The 20321-nt window shown below is 57.1% G+C and overlaps 1 protein-coding gene across 1 annotated transcript; it reads right to left on the bottom strand.

The window, feature by feature from the left end:
- Positions 1 to 287: 287 nt before the first annotated feature.
- Positions 288 to 18310, bottom strand: WNT2B (Wnt family member 2B). The gene is made up of 5 exons (XM_056361963.1): positions 17914 to 18310; positions 5610 to 5830; positions 3705 to 3982; positions 3013 to 3277; positions 288 to 1614 (listed from the first exon to the last, which is right to left on the bottom strand). Exons 1-5 carry the CDS (start codon positions 18075 to 18077, stop codon positions 1385 to 1387), a joined length of 1158 nt encoding a protein of 385 aa, XP_056217938.1. The 5' UTR covers positions 18078 to 18310; the 3' UTR covers positions 288 to 1384.
- Between the last annotated feature and the right edge of the window lie 2011 nt (positions 18311 to 20321).

The following is a 20321-nucleotide window of genomic DNA, read 5'->3' as shown; positions in this document are numbered from 1 at the left end:
TTCAACTGTCCTTCTTGTGCATTAAGTCTGTTTGTGTGGAATGGTACCTTTTGAGCAGACTATAAAATATCTGTACACTAAATAAAACACCTTTGTAATCACTGCTTGCCCAAGTTGGGGGGGAAGAATTGAGGGAATTTCTAGAGATGAGAGGGGTTGGTTGATCTCTGTAACATACCTACTGCCAGCTCTGCAGCTGCCTGCCCCTTCTTTCATCAGCTTCAATTTTAGTTGATAGTTTACATTTTGGGTGTTTGCTTGGTTTGGTTTTGTTGGTTTTTTTTTTTTTCACGGGAAAGGTTTGGAAGCTAATCTAGCATCTCCTGCTTGACCGAGCACTATGTCATTAGATGTCCTGGAGCATGCTGCTCCTTATGAGGGATTCCCCTGGGGCTTTGCACGCTGGATGCTGTGGCTCTGCTTTGTGGGAAATGAGGTAACTCCTGGGACAGGGAGGTCTGTGCTTTAGGACTGCGGGAGCTACAGCCCAGTGGATAGAAGAAACGCTGCAGGCTGATTCCTGCTCTGGGGAAGTGCCCAGCTGGGTGTGTAGGAATTGAAAAAGCAAAGAACTTAATTTTCTGATATAGGTTTATAATGAATTTTGACTTAAAATAATAAGCAGTATACACAACATACAAGTGAGTTTTACAGAGATGCTGTTATCTGTTGACTTCAGAACCTACCAGTGAGTTCACAGATTTTATTTGCTTTCTCTAGCCCTCTGTGTCTGCCAGCATCTAGGGGTGGCCCTTGTCTTTGTGCAGTCATTCAGTTCCCAGTCCCAATTTACTGTTCTGCTTGTCGCCTCAGCAGGGAGACGGCGAGGGGCCTCGTGCAGAGGTGGCTCTTGCTCAGGGGGTCAGCAGTGCAGCTGGGGTGGGTGCCGAGTCCGCGTGAGGGCAATGCAGGGATCGTGGAACTGTCTTACGGATTGTCAACACCCTTCCTCTGGCCTTGCAAACAAGTAAAAGCAAGAATGTTTTCTGCAAGAGTGGATTATTCTGAACTAGTGTTTTTTGCTGGTGAAGCTTTACTGCAACATAAATTCTCCAGGGAGGTGCAGGTTTCCTCAGCCATCACATCCTGATGATCCTCCAAGTCTTATCGGTTGCACCAAAGGGAACGACGGGCAATGGCAGTTTCACAGTTTCAGCAAGGATTGCAGGCTCCTCCTAGGTAGGGGATTAGTTTTGCCGAGCAAATAGAAGGGTCCACAGTATCTCCTGGGAAATGTAGTCCTTTCTCTAGTGCTTTGCAGAATTAATTAAATAAAAGCCATGCAGTTGAACTAGAGCTCCCAGAATGTCCTCAGGGCACAGGGTTTTAAAAAAAATCGCAAGGGAGGGTGGCAGTGGGCTCTTCCCTCTGTGCTCCTGTCTCCTCAGGTCTGGTCCAACCACTCAGCCCGTTTCGGTGCTTTACACGTGTGCACGTCCACAGTGTCCTCACACTCCTTGCAGCGCACAGCGCAGCACCAGTGGAACTTGCACTCGCACTTGGTGATGCGAGTGACGCGCGTGGTGTCGTACCCCCGCCCGCAGCACATCACCTCGCAGCCATCCGTCCCGCGGGACATCTTGTTGCACACGCGACCGGCCGTGCCCAGGGAGCCTGGAGAGGGAAGCGAGAGTGGGTCAGGGTGTTCCTGTTCCTTGTTCAGATGCTCCCCCCGCCCCATGGCCGTTGGCAGTGCTAGGGTTACGGATCTACCGTCCGCAGTGGAGCCCTCAGATCTGGCTGCCTTAGTGGTGAAGTCCCATCATTTCTGCCGCGGTGCGTGGTGCCACAGTGTGGGCTCCAGAGGCTGGGTGCGGAGCCTGTGCTTGCCTTGCTTGAAGGGCACGGGTTGCAGCGTGGGTAGCAAGCCTGGCCAGGGATGCAGCTTTGGCGACCCTCAGCACAGCCCCTTCCCCACACCCGCTGCTGAAGCCTGCACCCGCTGCTGCCCAGAGCGGGCATGGGGACTGGCTCTGTGCAGCCCCTCAGTGCCCAGGGGGCCTGGTGCAGTGTATGGAACAGGGGGTGTTCAGCCTGGAGAGCAGCTGGCTCAGGGGGGACCTTATTGCTCTCTGCAACTACCTGAAAGGAGGTTGCAGTGAGCTGGGGGTCAGTCTCTTCTCCCAGATAACAAGCAACAAGAGGAAATGGCCTCAAGTTGCACCAGGGCAGGTTTAGATTGGATATTAAGAAAAATTTCTTTACTGAAAGGGTGGTGAAACATCTGAACAGGCTGCCCAGGGACATGGTGGAGTCACCATCCCTGGAAGTGTTTTAAAGAACATGCAGCTGTGGTGCTTATGGTTTAGCGGTGGGCTTGGCAGTGCTGGGTTAATGCTTGGGCTCGATGATCTTTTGTCTTTTCCAACCTGAATGTTTCTATCCCTGCTGAGCCAGGCTGTGCAGCTGGCAAAGCTAGAAATGCCCTCTCCACTCAGGCTAAGGGCTTACTGAAGGGTGGCAGGAGCACGTGCTGCCTTCCCCACCGAGCCCCCACAGCTACTGCAAACCCCCAACCCAGGGATGCTCCAGGCTGGGAAACCGCTGATCTTCTCTGCAGGAGCCAAGCAGCCCTGCTGCCACCTTCCCCACTCCCATCCCAGCTCGGGCTGTGTTCAGGGGGGAAGCCGGCAGCCCGTTGCACAAAACGGGCTCTTTATTGCCTGTTTGAGGGAGCTTTGCCCTGCAGGAGAAAGGCTCTGAGGAGATGCTGCACTACGTTCGTTACAAGAGGCCTGATGGGTTGGAGCTTTGGTGTAAAGCCTTGGGATTTTGGACAAACCCAGTCCTGCCTGCACAGGTGTGAGGTGCTGTGGGGACCCAGTAAGCACTAACAGCCCCTGAGGGCCCGGGTGACCCCCTACAGCGCAACCCCCCCCACGAGGGACGGGGGTCTGGGGGGGAGCTGAGGTCCCCAGCAGCTCTGCCAGGCTGGGCTAGTTAGGAGCTGCTGGCCTGTTGGGAGGGGAGGAAAAGCTGCTTTGGGGCAGCAAGTGGAGCTTTGGGTTGTACCTGCTGACTTGTCCATCACGCAGTAATCAGGTGAGTTCTCAAAATACACCAGATCTGTCTTTGTGGGCTTCCTGAAGTTCTTGTTGGCCACCATGAAGCCAGTGCCATCTTGGTTCATCGTCACCTGGATGGCCCCATTGTATTTCTTCCTTAGGTAATCCCCCGTTTTTCGGAAATCTGACATTGCCAGCCAACAAGTCCTTAGTGTGCAAGAGCCACTGACCCCATGGCATTTGCACTCCAGCTTCAGGAAACGCTTCACAGCCTGTGGGAAGAGGGATGCTGTGAGGACCGGCAGCCACCCTGGGCATCAGACATCGCGCCTGCATCCGCTTGTCCCTGGTGCCACTTATCAGCCCTCACCTGTGTGGGACGGGCTCCTGAGGGAGGGGGGTGCTGCTGGCGGAGGATGCGCTCCCACGGGCACTGATGCCAGCATCAGCGAGGACGTGTTGGGAGCAAAGGTAAGCAGGGTCCTGCTACCCCCGCGGGACCGTTCCCCTGCAGGGCGTGCAGGGGGGCACTGGGAAGGCAGGGCAGTGTCCTGCCCCCATCTGCAGCACGACCTGCCCTCTGCGAACCCCAGGGTCCCGCTCCTGTGCCCGAGCTGCTCCCACTGTCCCTTCCCCTGTGGGAGGTCCCGGTGGGACGGCTGGCCAGGGGCTGGGCTGGGCGGCAGGGGCTGCACTCACCATCCTCCCGCAGCGGTTGTTGTGCAGGTTCATCAGCGCCCGGGCATCCTTCACTTTCTTCTCCTTGGCATCCACGAAGGCTTTGGCAAACCGGATCCCATAGTTGATGTTGTCGCTACAGCCGCCCCAGTCGAACTCCCCGCGCTCGTCCTTGGAGCGGCCCCTTTTCAGCGGGTCGCAGCTGCATGCCTTCAGGTCCCCTTGGCTGCACGCCCGCGTGATGGCGTAGACCACTCCAGCGGAGGAGATGGCATAGACGAAGGCGGCCTCCCTGCTGCCTGCCGCAGGAAGAGAAATGGGGATGGGGAGTGAGTGTGCCAGGCACCCACAGCCCACCAAGGAGCGTGGCACCGTGCGGCAGCACCTTCGCGGCTGGGGGTGAGACCATCCCCCATGCAGGTAAGCCAAGGCCACCTCTGCTGGCCTCAGCTTCCCCGGCACCTTTCAGATTAAGGTGGATTTCATACTGATTCTCAGGGCTCAGCAGCTCAGGCTGTTGGGCTGCTCTCAGGGCTGCCTGTCAGGCCCTCCTGGCTGACCTGTGGCCCAGGTCACACGGGTGCCCATGGGTGCTGAGACTGCAGGACCAGCCAGCACCTTCGGCCGAGGCTGCCTCCCTCCCGGTGCGATGCTGAGTGCGGGAGCTGGCGCCAGCTCCGGCCAGGCTCAGCTTTCCCCGCACGGCACAGCTTGCCGCCTGCTATTTTATGTCTCTGGTTCGAGTTCGCAGCTGTTTTTATAATGCTGTAAAAGAAGCTGCAAATCAAAACCATGTTCGTCTTCATTTTGAGAGCCTTTGAAAGCAACTTCAAAGGCAGCAGAGCTCTCTTTGGGCCTCGCAGGATGGGGCTGTGGCGATGAGCTTTCATCATTCCCTATCCTCTGCTGGGAGAGGATGCAGGCAGGAGTAAAGGTGTCATTGCAGGGATGGAGAGGCTGAGACCTGGAGGGCTGCAGCATGGCAAGGCGAGTGCTGCATCCTGGTGCTTACAGCCCCCTTCCCTCCAGCCAGCTCCTCTCCGGGGGTCCGGCTTGCAGGCTGTGCTGCTTGTCTGCCCCGGTGGGCAGCTGCCCCATCCCCCCACCAGCTGGGAGCAAGCCCCCCCCTCCCTCCGCAGGCGCTCACATGTCCTCCGTATGAGCTGCTCCTGGCGAGTGGAAAGGTTCTTCCCAGCCGCCTTTGATTTGGAGGCCGTGGGGCTGGATGTGCCCTGGCACATCATGGGATGCAGCATCATCTGTCCCGCAGTGCTGCTGCCTGCGCCGGGGCTGATGCCGGCTCCCAGCGTCTGCTTGCTGCCAGAGGGCTCCCAGGGTGGCTGGAGCCCATAATGCTGCTCCTGCTCTGGAACCACCCCTGTCCCCATCACACCTTTTCTCTTTGCTCCTGGGGTACATCCCTGTGTTGTATCCATCCCTCACCTGGCGTGGGAAGGTCCCTCCCAGGCAGGCTCAGTGCCCAGCCGTTCGTGCGGGGCTGGCGGGTGCCCCGTAGCTGTGGTGGTCCTCCACCTTGGAGCCCGAAGCAAGGACTGGAGCCTCAGCTCTGCCTTGCCTCCCTTGCCATGCAAGGGAACAGCCAGTTCCCACGTGAATTGCTGAGTCCTGGCCAACCCTGCTCTCCAAATATTTATATATCCCATTACTGTTTACATATGAGCCTGTTCTCCGGAGGTGTCTCCTCCTTCCCCCTTCTCCCCCAGTGCTCCCCCTGCTCCATCTCATCTGGCGCAGCTATTCCAAGTGCAGCGCTCTGCTCCCATTACTGCTTGATTAATTTACAGGGAAAGGCAAAGCTCTCCTAAGGGAGTAATCCAAGCCCCTGGGCACGGCAGCCCAGCGAGAGGAGAAACTCCCAGGGAGACAAGGCACGTGGTGGTGGGAAGGGGACGTGGCAGAACGTACTTCGCAGCATGACCCGGCCGAAGACGGTGTGGTCCCGGTCCAGGGTGCTGCAGTTCCAGCGGTGGTGCCGGAACTGGTGCTGGCACTCCCGGATCCATTCCTTGGCTCCCTCCCCAACCGACTGCATGATGTCAGGGTATCTCTGGCACAGCTGCCGCTGCTTGTTCACCAGCCCGGGGATGTTATCGCAGATCACCCTCGCACCCAGCGCCCCAATGTACCTGCGAGAGAAAACGGTGCCGCGTTACGGTGCTGCCTGCAGAGGGGGAAGGCGCAAGGCTCCGTCCCCCTGTGTCCTCGCCTTGCTGTGGGGGGGTCTTACATTGAAGCCCACCTTTCCCTCTTGCTACCTGTGTCACAGCTGCTCTGGGCTCTGCTGATGGCAGCCCCCCACAGTGGCGTGCCCCCCTTGCAGCATCCCCTCTGCATGCGCGAGCTGGCGCAGCTGCAGAACTTGCTGCTTGGCTGCGCGGTGAGACCTGCCCCGTGCTGGGGTTCAGACAGGCAGGATGCAGGGACAGGGCACTGCTGAGCCATCACAGACACTGGGCTTTGCGCTTTGTGTTTAACAAAATAACCCCGAGCTGCACCAGGCCGGAGGGTGAAGCTGTGCTCTGTGCGTGCATCGCTGCGGCAGGGAGCTGGGGGCCCTGTGGAGCCCATCTTCCCTGGGAGACAGCCAGCTTGGGGTGCTGCAAGTTGTGGGAACCCCTCAGAGCCTGGGCTCTCTGCGAGCTCCTGGAACTTGCTGATGTGCAAAACCTCCCTCCACCCTCTTCCCTACATCCCAGCCGGCTCTGCAGCCCAGCCCTGCTGAGCAGAGCAGGATGGAGCCCAGGTGAGCCTGGCGCAGGCTCTGCAGTGTCTCCTGCCTGCACACTGGCTGGGGCACGCTGTGGGAACAGCGACCCATGGCACAGGCACCCACGCAATGCTCAGGTGAAGGAGAGAGGTGAAGCCTGCTCCTCTCTTGCTGCTGCAGTCCTCTTTCGCACTGTTATCCCCTGGCTATCTAGTCCTCTCTCTGCATCTCCTGTACTGGTGAACATTTATCATCGTGCCCTGAAGCTGGAAAACTTGGAGAACTATGCTGTGTCTCCTGTCCTGCCTGCACCCTGGTCCCCTCCCTGCAGTGGTTGAGGAGAGAGTGGGAGCTCAGAGCAGAAAAACAATGTGCAAACAGCAGTCTGGTAGAGCCTGGCTGAGCCCCACGGGCAGCATTCCACGGGCACGAGGGAGGGACCCTGAGCTCTGCCCGCAGCCTCACACCAACCTGGACAATAGCAGCAACGTGGAATTTTCCATCCTGGTCAGCCCCTGCCGGTGCCATCGCTCACCCCAGCCACGCAGTGGCTGCTTGTGCTGGAGGATGATGTTTGCCACAGAGCGCGGAGCTGTGATTCTGGCTGGAAGGGATGAGGTTTGGGTGGGATTCAAATTTGTCAGCCCTCCCAGACTGGAAGTAAGAATGTCCTTTAATAATAATAAGCAGCAATCAGCTTGGGCAGTATTTCATTGTCTCTCTCTGGCCCTGTTCTATCACTTCTATCAGCCCCAGAGAGAGCTCACAGGCTCAGGAAAGCCCTGTGAGCACAGAAAGCAATAGGATCTGTTCCCTTTCTGAAAATATTTTGTTTAAATGCTGGCAGAAGCACAAGGTCATCTCAGGCTGGAGCTGAGGATAATAAACCCGGCTCCCCACAGCTTTGCAAGCCCCGAGTCTGAGGGACAGCGAGCATTATTTTCATAGGCTTGCTCGTCAGCCTTTCATCCTGCAGCAGGGGAGCAAGGGAGATGGCAGAAGCTGTTTAGGAAAGAAAAGCCAACAGGAGCTCATCGAGCAATGCCAACTGCAGGCATTTAATTGCCTCATTCATGCTGGGCTGTGGGAGCAGCCGGTTCCCTCCCGTGGTGAGCAGGGCAGGGTGGAGGAGCATCCCAGCAGCTGGATGGTAGCACAGGCCAGTGGTTTTGAGTGGGGCTGTAGAGATTCCATGGGGAAGCGTGCCCAGGTATCCTGGTCCTGAGTTCATTCTTCCCAGCCTGCCTGGTCCCAGCAAGGATGGGGATGGCTGATGCATCCCTGCCTGCACTGCCAAGAGCTGGGCCGAGGCTGCTGGGAGGCAGTGGTGTTGCAGGATGGAGGTTGCAGCAGCAGCCAAAGCTCGCCTTCACCGGGGGAAAGAGATGCTGGGAAAGCTGGGAAAGGTAGACTGTTCTCTGATGGGTGACCTCAGCAGGGACCTTGCGGGGACCCCATCCCCTGCCTACCTCCAGTGCTGCTGAGCTGTGGCACCGGTGTTCAGCAGCGGCGGTGTGTGTAAACAGGGCTGGCTTAGGGAAGACACGCTGGCAGAGGAGCTGCCTCCAGAGCTGGCAGATAACGCACTGCCTAGCACCATCCCCTGGGAGACGGAGATCAAGGAAAACCCTTCAGACAAGATAAACACCAGGAACTCCCTTTTTCACACTCTGAGCTAATTACTTCTCATTAATTCTCCTGCCAAATACCCAGATCAGAGCAAACACTATCAGCAGGAGAAAATGGAGGGACAGCAGGTCGAAGGGCACAGACCGCCACGGGAGCACCTCACCACACAGGGTCCCAGACCCTCACTGGGGTCGGTGGCTCTATCTCTCTTTGCTTGTGGCTGCCAACAAGCAGCATATTTGCTGCGGTACCTATAGGCCTCCATTGGAGATAATGTACTAAAATCCATCCCATGATTGCTGTGGTGTTGGAAGGTGGCATGGCATGACGAGGGGGGAAATCTGTCATCTGTCTTGGAAAGGCTGTGGTTATCTTGGTGAGACCAAGACCTTCCGTTTCGTGAGAAATGCTCCAGTTGGGTTCAGTTAGTCTGCAATGGAGCGAGACAGGGAACATCAGAAAATTCTGCCAAGCAGAATTTTGAGAGGGAATAAACACAAACATTTGTTTTGGATTGATTAAAGCATCCCTTTCTGATTTTATTTCTAAAAATCTGACGTTTTAGAAACACTGACATAGAAAAGACAATGGATGTTCTGGGAAGTCCCCAGCTGCCTTATCAAGAACTTCATTTTTAAAAAATGAAGTTGGGCTGGAAGTGGCAAATTTCTGTGAAATGCTGTACTCTTGGGAAATCTGCATTTTTACAGCAGAAAAAAAACAAAACCAAAACAAAAAAACCACCAAGCCATGAGTTCAGAAAAGCCTATGAGATGGAACTGCTTCTGACACTGGAGACTGGGCTTGGATTTCTGCATGGTGAGGAGAGGCAGGAGCAGCCTGTGAGAGCCGGGCAACCTAAGTGCATGTGGGATAACGACCCCCCACCCTGTCAAATGGGGTTCCATGGGATAGTGCCTCCTGCGAGGTCCTCGCGAAGGGTCTGCAAAGCCCTTGCATCGCTCCCTTGCTAAGTGTCAGAGCTGTTTGCTCAGCTCAGGCAACGGGGCTGGCACTGATCCCTCCAACAGCCTTCGGCTGTGTGATGCTGCATCATTTACTTCTTGCAAATGAGTGTGTAATCACAAGCTTGCTGTATTTCCCATTTGCTCCTAGGGTTCAGCTGCCAGGAGATGGGTGTGAGCTGCCACGCTACGAGGAACGCCGTGCTACCCGATGTGGCACCGGACCTTCACCTCCTGCCCTCCCTTCCCCATCCCCCGCAAGGAGCAACTTGTGCAGCAGAGGCCAGAGATTTCATGTTACAAAAGCAAATACTTTGAGAGCCTGTGAGGTGAAGCGCTCCTCGCTCCCTGCTAGCTTTCCTCCTCTCTGCAAGTCATCTGTTGCACGGCCGCATCCACTGGCGCAGCTGAAGTGAGCTTTCTCAACAGCCCGCGAGTGCCAGCCGTGCCGATGCACTGGGGGAACAGGAGACAACTGTCACATGCTGGCTCCCAGTTGTTCTTGTTCTAAGAGTCTGCTGACTTTGACTCTTGTAAACAAGGAGAAACCTAAATTGCTTCTAAGATAAACATGCAAATCGGAGGCAGACGCATCTATTTACTTGGCAGCATGCGTTCTGTGCTAACCCCCTTCCATGGCTTGCCTCCATGCTGTATGCGTCCTACTCCCGCGTTTCCCACAAGAGCGTGCCTGGCTTCCCCCAGGACTTGCAGACTCCTCGGGGTGCTCTTGTGGAACCATGTGGCCCATGTCATGTCTCTGCCCTCAGCTCAGACTGCTCTGGTGACAGTTTGAACAGCTCAGAGCTTTCCGAGCCACAGCCGCTCTCCTCCCTGTACGTGCAGCTCCCTGCGTGTTAGGAGGGGATCCCCGCAGTTGCATGTCAGCTGCGAGTCCCTGGGATCTGCTGCATCTTGTCCCAGGGATCAGACCCCAGTATGTCTCATTTCTTCTCCAGACTCACTGTGCTGGAAACTTTCCGGATCAATAAACTGTGCTTTTGGCCCTGACACAGTGTACGCAGCTTCCTGGTTGCTGCGTTCTTTAGGAAAGACCAAAAGATGGGAAAAGCACCGTGCCCCAGGTGTAGCAGTGGGGACACCAAAAGCATGGCCAGAGTCTAAGGCACCTTAGCAACAGGCAGATGGGACCTTCTGCTGGAGAAAGGAGATCTCTCCACCAGCCTGGCCAGGTGAGCAAACCTGCTGTGCGGCTGTTGAGGGCTTTCTCTGGCTCCCAGGAGCACCAGACTGTGCTGCCAAGGGGAACTCAGTTTCCCTTTCATTATAAATAAACAGCCCCCTGCAGTACTGCGGCACCTCCGGATATGTTTTTTTGTGACTGTTGGCAGAGCTGTTGGCAGTAATTTTGTTCAATTGCTAACATGCCACCGGCTGACCCAGTGGTTTTGTGGGGGCAGCTCTCCAGTCCCGAAGAGGCAACAGCAGCGAAGCCTCTGTGTGCACCCAGCTCCAGCTGTCACCCGCAGAGCATCGTTCCTCCTGGGAATCGGTAAGTCAGCCCGGCAGAGGTGAAGCCTCATCTCTCTGACAAATTCCTATTTCTTAGACAAACCTCAAAATTTGAATTTTTTGTGTTCTGCTCTAGAAACAAGACAGCTGCTGAAATGGTGAAAGTTCCCACTGCGGGAAAACCAGGGTTGCACCAGTGCCATTAAAGGTACAATTTTAGATTAATACAAGCTGAGCTTAACTAAAACGACTTATCACGTTGGCTTTATGGTGGGAGAAGGATGTCTGTGCAAGCAGCTATGGTGATGCAGCAAGGCAGCCCCAGGCGCGGGGAAGCTCAGCCGGGGCAGCCCAGGGTGCGTGCACAGGGCAAACCTCCCCGGCCAGGCTGCGGCAGGGGTGAGCCGTGGCACCGGGCTGCTTCAGCATCACTGGTTAATGCAGAGAGAGTTCATGGCTAAAAAACGACCGCAGGTTAACAGGTCTCCTTCCTGTGGCTTCTCCCCTCCCAAGGATGCCAACGCCACTTTGCCAACTGTCTGCAACTCCTTGGGCGGCAAAGCAGGGCGGGAACAGCAGTGTTGGGGGGAAACAGCACATGGGGGGTAGAGATGTTCTGGCCAGACACAGCACCGTGAACCCTGTCAGCACAATGGCTTTTAAATCATCGAGAGATGTTCCTCTGACCTGCAGCTGGATCTTGGCATAGGCACCAGGCTCGGCTCTGACATCCCACCTTACGGGTTTTCAGCCAGAGAATTTGCCTTTCTTGCTCCTGCCTCTCCCCACCAAGCGAGCCAGAGCCAGAGCCCCAGTCCCCGTCCCCCCAGGCGGGCGATACTCGGCCTTCTGTGCAATCCTTCGCATAGAGCCTCCTTGCTGCTGACTCCTGCTCCAAGAGCTCCGCTGCTGAGGTTGAGATGAGTGTGCTCTGGCTGCTTAAGGGTATGGGAGGCTGTTGGAGTCCTTTCCCTGGGAAAACTGGTTCACCTCCCCTTGCTCTCATGACCACTGTGATAGTCCTGAAAGATCAACTTGGGAGCAAAACTATCTTGGCTTCTGTTCTCTTCCCATCCCATTGATTCGGCACAAAATCCTTATTTTGGTGGGAGGCTGGAAAGCCCTAGGCAGCTATTGGAGACACTTTGTGCAGATAGGATCGAATCCAACATCCCTGTCTCTCTGCCTGATAAAGAGTAAATTCCAAGGTGCCTGGCAGCATTTCACCTCCTCGAGTTCTTCGCATACTTCCCAGGGATGCCGCGCTTTCCTTCCTCTGCTCTCCCTGGCTGTGGGCAGACAATTTATAGCCAACTGCAAAGCACTTTGGGTTGCAAGGTGCTATAGACATTTGAGATATTATTTTATTATTATAAATCCTGAGTGTTTTATTAAGCCCCACTGGGAACAGGGCCATCCTGGCCTGCTGGAATTGTTAACGCCTTAGAGTGATTAATAGTCCTAATTTCCTCACTTAGAGCCACTACTCTGTATGTTGAGAGTGTTAGTCTCACTTGAATAATTTTTAATATCATAATGCTGAGGCACTACCAGTACCATTCAAGGGACGTATTTTTCATTTTCTGCACCATGATCTTTCTGTTTCTCATGTATCGCCCTTTTTCCAGTCGTGTGCCTTTGGTTCCTTGCCGGAGTCCCCTCACTGGTTTGCCTGCGCCTGTGTGCAGTCAGTAGGATATGGTTTCTGTGGGAAGGGCTGAAATGTCTGGAAAATACCTTGATGCTGGGGAGCTGGACCCACATGAGCCCTGCTGTCCCCTCGGCTGATGTGGGAGGGTCTGCTGTCGGCATCTTGTATTGAGAGTGACCTGGAAATCAAGGTCTGTTCTGCTTGCTGCGCTGTGAAGGCGAGACGCGGTGTGCGCAGGGCCGGGTGTGCGCAGGGCCGGGTGTGCGCAGGGCTGGGTGTGCGCAGGGCTGGGTGTGCGCAGGGTGTGCATCGGGTGAGCAGCAAAGCCCCCACGTGCTTGGGCCGGTGCAGCGTGGGAAAGGGCTGAGCGTGGGAGGTTATAAAAGCACAGGGAGAAAAGGGCTCCAGTGCCTTCTGCAATAGCAACCAAAACCTCGCTCAGCGCTGGGTGAAAGCTGTTCCTTGGGGGCGATGTTGGCGACGTACGAATACAACAGAAATTGTTCATCAAAAATATGCTTTATCCTTAAGTATCAAGTTTTTTCTCCTAAAATCTAAAGCACTTTGCTAAGAGGGGGGGAGGTAAGACGGTCTCTGGTGGTAAAGTAGGATGGAAGATTCTTCTCTTGTCTGTGGTGTATCTTGTGTGTTGGGTGCGAGCCGCTGAGAGCAGGGGCTGCGTGTTTCTGCAGGACCTAGCACAGATCTCACACTGGGCTGCAGGCACTGCTGAAATCCATATTAGTAATAGTAAAAGCTAATGAGTTTGGAAGAGCAGAAGGATTTTTTTCTTCTGCATTTCTTTGTAAGAAAGATTTCCTATAGGTGAAAGTGACCCTAATGAAAAATGAACTAAGGAACACAATTAGGATTATTATAACGGCGCAGAGTGACTGAGAGAACCCATCTGTTCAATACACCCCAACCAAGAACACCAGGGCTGCTGCAAAGGCCACAGGGTTCATTCTCCATCAGTCTGACGTTACTTTAAAACTTACTTTTTCAAAGCGCGGCTGCCTGGACAGCCGGAGCTGCGGAGCGCCTTGGGATAAAGACTTCCCGGTCACTGACCTCCTGCTTTTATTGCCATGCAAAGCGCTCTGCAACAACAAACGTCCAGTGGGTGCGACTCCCCCGGAGACCCCCGTGCCCCAGCGCAGCCACGCTGCACGTCATCTCCCCTTTGAGATGGAGAGTTCCCCTGCTGGTACCTGGCCTGCAACAGCCCTGGGGCTGAGAGCCGGTGGCAGGTGAGCTGCCCTGAGGCCGGGGCACTCGTGGAGGAGGGAATGGTTCCTGTGTGGTGCAGGATGGCATCCAGAGCGACGGGACACACAGTCCTCGCAGCTGCTGTGGGAGCTGCCAGACCTTCTGCTAGTGAAGCCCTCCTGGGACTGCTGCGGGTCTGCCCTGCTGAGACTGGCATGGAGGGGAGGCAGCGACGCCCCCACGCACCCCAAAGGGTTACACCGACGGCCTGTGGAGCTCCTCCATGCAGCTGTCTTTCCCTTGGCTTAATTTCAAACATTCCTATTGATGCTATTTCCCCTCCCACACACCTCAGTGTGATGCCCGTTTAAATGAGCCCCTCTCTCCTATATCCTGTATGCACACATACGTGTGGCTCGTTTTTTCCGTCACTCTTTTTGCCCATCCGCTGCACCTGGACCAGGACCAGCACTGGTGTCACGACAGAAACGCACGGCAGACCCCGGAGAGGGACAGCTGTGTAGCACAGCTCCTTCCTACCCATCGTGGTGGGAACGTCCCCTTCCCCACCTGCAATGGGGACATCCTTGCCATGCCCTCGGGAAGAGCATGACACCAGCTCCTGGTGTTGCTCTAACACAGAGAGTGCGATGCATGCTCCTGCTTCACACCCTTGGTGTGTCTTCCCTGCCCATAAACACACACCTCCTTCCCTGGCCAAGGAAGGGAGCTGGAGCGTGGTGGCTGCCTAACTCTGGACTTACAGCATCCCTAAAAGTGCCCGTTCAGGCATCACGCCGCGGGGTGCAGCGGCTCCTCCACAAGCCCTGTAACCTGCCAATGCCACGAGGAGCCCCACGTGGCCGCCAAGCTCCCGCACGCTCCCCGACCCGCACCCGAGCTCGCACTAGTCTTCCTTCCACAGATTTGTTTTATCTCTTTGGGAGCCTGATGCCTCCCATCTGTTCCAATGCCAGATGAAATTAAATATTTGTAGTTTCCAACGGCTGTGGTTAGCAATAAACAAGTTAGCTAACAAGGATTTGGTGTGCCGGGGGTTGGGGGGTGTGTTCATGCGGGCTTGCAGGCGAGCGGGTATGTGTGAGGGTGGGGTGCAGGGGGTGTGCGCATTGGCTTTGTGTACATTTTTCTTTAACCAAACCTTCAGTTTAAAATGGCTTTCCACACCAGAGCAGCTAGTGGGGCTCTCAATAGCAAGTAAACTCTACTTAGTTATTTACACCAAGTTTGTTTATTGCACAGTTTATGTTTATAAGCAATGTTTGTCTAGGCTTCCAAATCTTTCAGAAGGAATTTTGGAGGCCGCTTTTGGGGCCCGACGTCCTCCCGCGGCGCGCGTGGGGCACAGCCCTGCCAGGCAGGCGCCCGCCAGGGGACAGCCGCCGTCCCTGGATGATGCTGCTCTCCCTACCCAAGTGCACTCGAGTGTAAACGGGATTTAGGGATTTTCCTGTTGCATTCCTTCTTAATTTCCATCTGTGTTTCAGCTGGTATTTTGTTGCTAAGTAACACTTTATAGTTTGGGAGCATTTCTGTATGGATGCTGCTCCCCACAGCCATGGCCGTCCCGCTGCCAGTCACGGCGGCCTCGGAGCCCAGGCAGTGCCGCCGGTTGCAACTGCACCGCCCCGAGTGTGTCCCCCTGCCTGAGCATGTCCCCCTGCCCACACAAACACTGTTCTCGCCACTGCGTGCTCCGAGCACACGCACATACACACACACGCACCCACCGGCGCTTTTTCCAGCACCAAAGTTCACCAGTTCCTGGCGTTTTTTTGTGAGGCGGTGCAGGCCGTGCCTGACGTCATTGAAAATTAATAATTTGCAGTTGTTTAGAAGAAACATTTGGTTGATATTTCCTTTCCATGTACTGTGATCAGAACTGACCCAGTTTTTTCTATTAATCTACTTTAAAAGTTGACTCTGAAAATGAGAAGCATTTCCTCTATTTCCACAAGTTTATTGTGTGTGAATCCCTGGAAGAATTTGGCAATAATAATAAAAATAAGGAACGATGATGCACCACCAAATGCATTTACTGTAATATCAGTAGTGCTAAAGATGTGCTTGGAAACCTATGTAAATCACTGAATAATTTTTTCCCAAACCACAGCTGGCTGAAACCATTTTCAGTAAAACACAATTTCATCTAAACATGCTATTTTATCAGAACTGACACGTCCAGCAGAACAGTGCTCGTTTCAATGAAGACTTTTCTTAGGAATGTTCTGGTCTACAGAAGAGAAAGTACTATCAAAAATGTGAACTTTATAGAGCTTAATATATTTGGTTTCTAATTTTTTCTTTTGTTTTAAAAGTCACGTACTGAAGGTCCCTGGGACCAATTCCGCTTGCTGAAAATATTCAAAGGAATCGTGCCTGGCTGCCCCGGCGACGGCTGCCCTGACTGGGCTCCTGCCCCAGCCCCCCAGGGGCTGCCCCCCGCTCTCCCTTCTCCCTCGAGCGAGAAGCTGCCGGTCGGGGGTCTGTCTGCAAGCTGAGAGCCCAAACCGCTGCGAGAGATAAATCTAGCTTCCTCCAAACAAGCCACAGCTACTAAGGCTTAAAATGTGGCTGGTTTTCCTCCCGCTTGTTGGGAAGAGATGTGTGCTTGGAATTAGGGCAGACACTGTGGCACAGCCATTGTGGGGAGAAGCGTGGTACAACAGTGAGGAAAATAGGCGCTTTTCACACTCACCCTAAAGAAAGAATTTTCACCTTTCAGGCAGCATCCATGTTACCAGAACTGCCCAGTGCTGGGCACAGATGATGCTGTGACTACTTGGTACCACATCTTTTTCCAGCCTACTTCACCCCATGTACCCACTCCTCAGCTCCGACAAGCCTCCCCTTCTCTTGCCTCCTTGATAGAAATAATCCCACTCCTCTGCTGCCCTAAGACTCTTCCTTCCTTCCTCGGCTTCTAGCAGATCAGCAACATCACCTTCCCCACGGATGCTGTCCTGTCTTCGCCTGCCCTGATGGGTGGGGGCAGATCTGGCAGCTGGAAGCCAGGCCGGCGCTTGTATCGACCCGATACTCGCTGAGGGTGCCTCATCTCGACCAGCGATTTCGGTTCCCCATGGGGTGACCACCTGCAGATCTCCTCTGGCCATGGCCGGGAACGGCACTGGTCTTGCTGCTTTGCATCAGATGTGCCCCCCGAAGGAGTCGCCCCTCACGCCACCCACCTTTTGTGCCTGGTTGCATCCTGCTGCCCGAGCAGCACGTCTCTGGGGGCTCCTGCTCCCCCCCCAGCCCCACAGCCTTCCCGTTCGCCTTCCTCACCCTGGAACCGCTCTCCCAGGGATGCCAGCCTGGCCACGGCTGCCACACGCCTAGACGTGCTCTCAAACACCAGGAATACCTGCGTTATCAGCGTGACTATTAAGTGCTCCCTGGCCCTCACACCGTGCTCCACAGTAGTTGAGGAATTCCAGGAACCACCATTCCCTTGCAGGGGCAGATGGGTTGAATTTGATTAAGTTCTGCTTCATCCACTGCAATGTTCTAATGATGATGAGATTGGCGTGGAAAACTATTTTCCACAGGACTAGAGAGGACTTTTGCAGGGTGGGGGACCCTGAGATCTTTTCTGCAGCAAACTCCTTTTTTTCTGCAGTGTAACCGAACTACTGAAGCAGCACGGGGTTGCTTGGAAAACTACGCAGTCCTCGTTTTCTTAATTACTCTCATTCTGCATACATGAATTCTCATTGTTACAGAACTGGGGCGGGAGGAGGTTAATTTCTAGAAGGCGGGTGTCTCCTATGGCATCGTTTCTATATGGTACAGAGCCTCGTCTTATCCAAACGAGGGGGAACAGCAACTTCTTAGCTTAGGAGAAGCCGTGAGGCAAGTGCGCGGGGCGACGCCGCAGCCCGCAGGGATGCGGGAGCTCCAGCCCGATCCCCGGATCGCAGCGGGTGGATCAGGGCTGCTGCCGGCGGCTGCCGCAGCGCCGGGCGATCCCCGCTCGCTGCCGCCGAGGGACGGTTTCCCCGTGGGGGCGGCCCGTGGGGCCCGGCTCCCCGGCAGATGCGGCGGGAGCCGGGGGGGGACCGCGGCAGGTCCCGGCCCCGGGGGCGAACGAGCGGCGACGGCGCTTTTTGGGGGGCGCGGGAGCCTCGCGGGGCTGCGCCCCGGGGACAGCCCCGGCCCCGCGGCAGGCTGGGGGCGAAGGCGGGCGCCCCTCCGCCCGCTCCCCCGCGCCGCCGGGGCCAGAGCCGGAGCCGCGCAGGTGGCGCGGCGGGGACCCCCGAGCCCGTCCTGCCGCCGGGCTGCCAGGGGGTCCCGGTGCCGTCCTGCCGCGGCACTGCGACCCGGCGGCGCGGGGGGGAACCGGGAGGCCCCGGCCGGCCGCCGCTGCCCTGCGTGGGGCTCCCACGGCCGTACGTCGGGCGCGGGGCTCCGGCGGCGGCACCCCCCGGCCGGGCTTCCCCCACCACCGCCCATCCCCACCGCCATCCCCATCCCGCGGCCGAGCCCCGCGCAGCTCCCGCCGGCGGCAGCCCGGGGCCCGTCGGGGCGGGCGGGCCCGTCGCGGGGACTCACCACCACGAGGAGTCGGCGCGGGGCGTCAGGGCCAGCAGGAGGAGGACGAGGGGCAGGCAAAGCCGCGGGGCTGCGCCCGCCGTCCGGGGGAAGGCTCCGCACTCCGCACGCCCGGGGGCCAAGGCAATCCCAGGAGACGCTTCCAGGCGGTTTGGGCTGAGCATATCTCTCCGGGGCGGCGTCCAGATGGAGAAATGACCGGGGAGGGGGGTCCTGCCCGCGCTCCCCTTGGGGGCACTGCCCGTCACGGCCCCGCGGCGCGGCTGCCGGCTCCGCGCTGCTGAGCGAGCCCCGGCTGGGCCCCCGCTCCCAGGCGCATGCTGCTGCGCGGGGGGCGGCAGGGCAGGGCCGGGCCGGGCCGGGCCGGGCGGAGGGGTGGCGGCGCCGGGGCGCTCAGCGGGGCCGGCGCCCCCCGAGCGGCGGGCGGGCGGCGTGGCCGGGCCGGGCCATGGAGGTCCCTGCGCGGAGGGCGAGGCCGCTCTGGGGATGGGAGCGCGGGGGCCGTGGCCAAATACTGACAGCGCCCGCCGTGCTGCGGGCTCTCATTGGGCAGAGTCAGAGGCGCAGAGCCGCCGCTCCGGCCGGGCCGACCCCCGCCTCCCCGAGGGCACGTCGGACAGCCCCCCCGGGCTCCTGCCCACCGCCGGGGCTGCCCCCGCCGCCGCCCCGCCGCCGCGCCCCGGGGCCGCGCCCGCACCCGCAGGAACGGGACGCGGAGCCGCCGGCCGCGGCCGCCCCGTCGGGCTCCGCCCGGGGAAGGGGCTCGGCGGCGCGGCGGGATGCTCGGGGCCGGGGCCGCCGCCGGCTCCTCCCGCGCTCGCCCCCGCCAGGTGTCACTGCAGGGTGGGAAACGGCCGCGCTCCGCGGGGCTCCGCGCCACGCGTGGGGGGGCCGCCGACCCCCGGCCCCGGGGCGGGCAGGAGCGGGTCGGCCGGGTGCGGAGGGCGATGCGGGGGATCCGCAGGTCTGCGGGACGGGAGACACAGTCGCTGTTCTTGGGACACACGCGTCCCGCGGCAGTGATGTCCCCAGCCAGGGCCACCGCCTTCCTCCCCGGAGACAGCCGGTGGCCAGGCACCTGCCGTGTCCCTTCATGTCGGTTTGGCGAGAGATCTCTCACCTCCGCCGTGCCCCTGCCGCCTGCAGGACGGGACGAGCTGCCTTTGGCTCTGAGCGCCTTCATGGCCCTGAAGCTGTTGGCTGGTGAAGACCAACCTTACCTGGGAGCTCCCTGGCTGGTCCTTCCACACCCTGGTGGGGAGCAGGCATTAGGCTGCAACGGGTCACCTCTCATTGCTGGCACTTCCCAATATGCCTAATTATTTACTAGGATCGGGAACCTCATTATCCACCAAAGTCCTTTTCGTGTTGCCAGAGCCCTCAGCTGCCCCCTCCCTCCCACCCAGCTCATCTCATTCTGCTCCTTCCTTCCCATTCCTTTGGTCGCAGCTCAGAGAGTGACTTCCCCGGCCCAGGAGAAACGGGGACTAGAAACTTGCACTTGGTCATAACCCAGTTACACTTTGGAAAACTACAAGGAGAGAAGGCTGGTGCTGGTAGGGCGCTGTCCTTTTGTCTGAGAGCCCAAATGGAATATTGCATTACGGTTTATTCATAAAGTGATTGCACTTAAAAGGCTGATATTTATAGACTTGTGTGGAAAGCTGTACATCGGTTTGGAAGACCCATCCCAGTGGATAGCATCTGGGGTCTCTGCTGCTGCTGCTGCTTCATGGACTTTTCTCAGTTACCAGTTTGTTTTCATTCAAAGAGAGGAGACGAAGTCCTCTGTATGCTGCTTTGATGGGAAAGGAAGGGGAGGAGGTGGCAAGTGCCATGTCCATCTGGGTGTGCAGGTCTCAGCTGTGACATGGTGCTGGGCAGGAGACCTCTGGGTCAGGCTGTAACTGGCTCCAGGATGATGGCAAGAGGCAGCACCTGGGAGGGGAGGGCGATGGGTGGGTCACAGGGTGGTCACAGCTGAATCTGGTTATTGAACTGGTAAGTGTGGGCCGAGGTTACGCAAGGTTTTGCACCCAGTGTGCTGGATTTCTCTGCCAACCTGGTTGCTTATTTTGATGTTCTTTCCCCATGAGGTGTGATGGAGAGGGACTGCCTGCTGGACCTCCCTGGGTTTGTGTCAGGCTTTCTCTTGCCTGCCTGCGTTTGGTGGGGAGGGAGGCTGGGGCAGCCCGCACTCCTCCAACTGCGGCTCAGCCGGGCAGAGACACACATTTGATCTTTCATTCAAATTAGCAGCGTGCTCAGGATGTCTGGGTGCTCATCCACATGAGCAGCGGTGAGTAAGTAAACAAGGCTCTGCTTTCAAAGGCTTTCACGATTCATTAACTTCAAAGGAACAAGCTCTCTATTTTCTTAGCAGGTCGGTCACTCCAGAGAGTCCTGGG

The sequence above is a fragment of the Falco biarmicus genome, chromosome 16 (assembly GCF_023638135.1).
Source record: "Falco biarmicus isolate bFalBia1 chromosome 16, bFalBia1.pri, whole genome shotgun sequence".
Taxonomy (NCBI): domain Eukaryota; kingdom Metazoa; phylum Chordata; class Aves; order Falconiformes; family Falconidae; genus Falco; species Falco biarmicus.
This window is presented reverse-complemented; position numbering and strand designations above follow the sequence as displayed.

Bases quoted from the DNA above. Each gene is read 5' to 3' on its own strand.
- WNT2B (XM_056361963.1), bottom strand. From the start codon at position 18,077: ATGCTCAGCCCAAACCGCCTGGAAGCGTCTCCTGGGATTGCCTTGGCC. The intron at 5,831-17,913 runs GTGAGTCCCCGC...TTTCTCTCGCAG, and splicing joins CGCGCCGACTCCTCGTGGTG to GTACATTGGGGCGCTGGGTG. The intron at 3,983-5,609 runs GTACGTTCTGCC...TTCCTGCGGCAG, and splicing joins CGGCCGGGTCATGCTGCGAA to GCAGCAGGGAGGCCGCCTTC.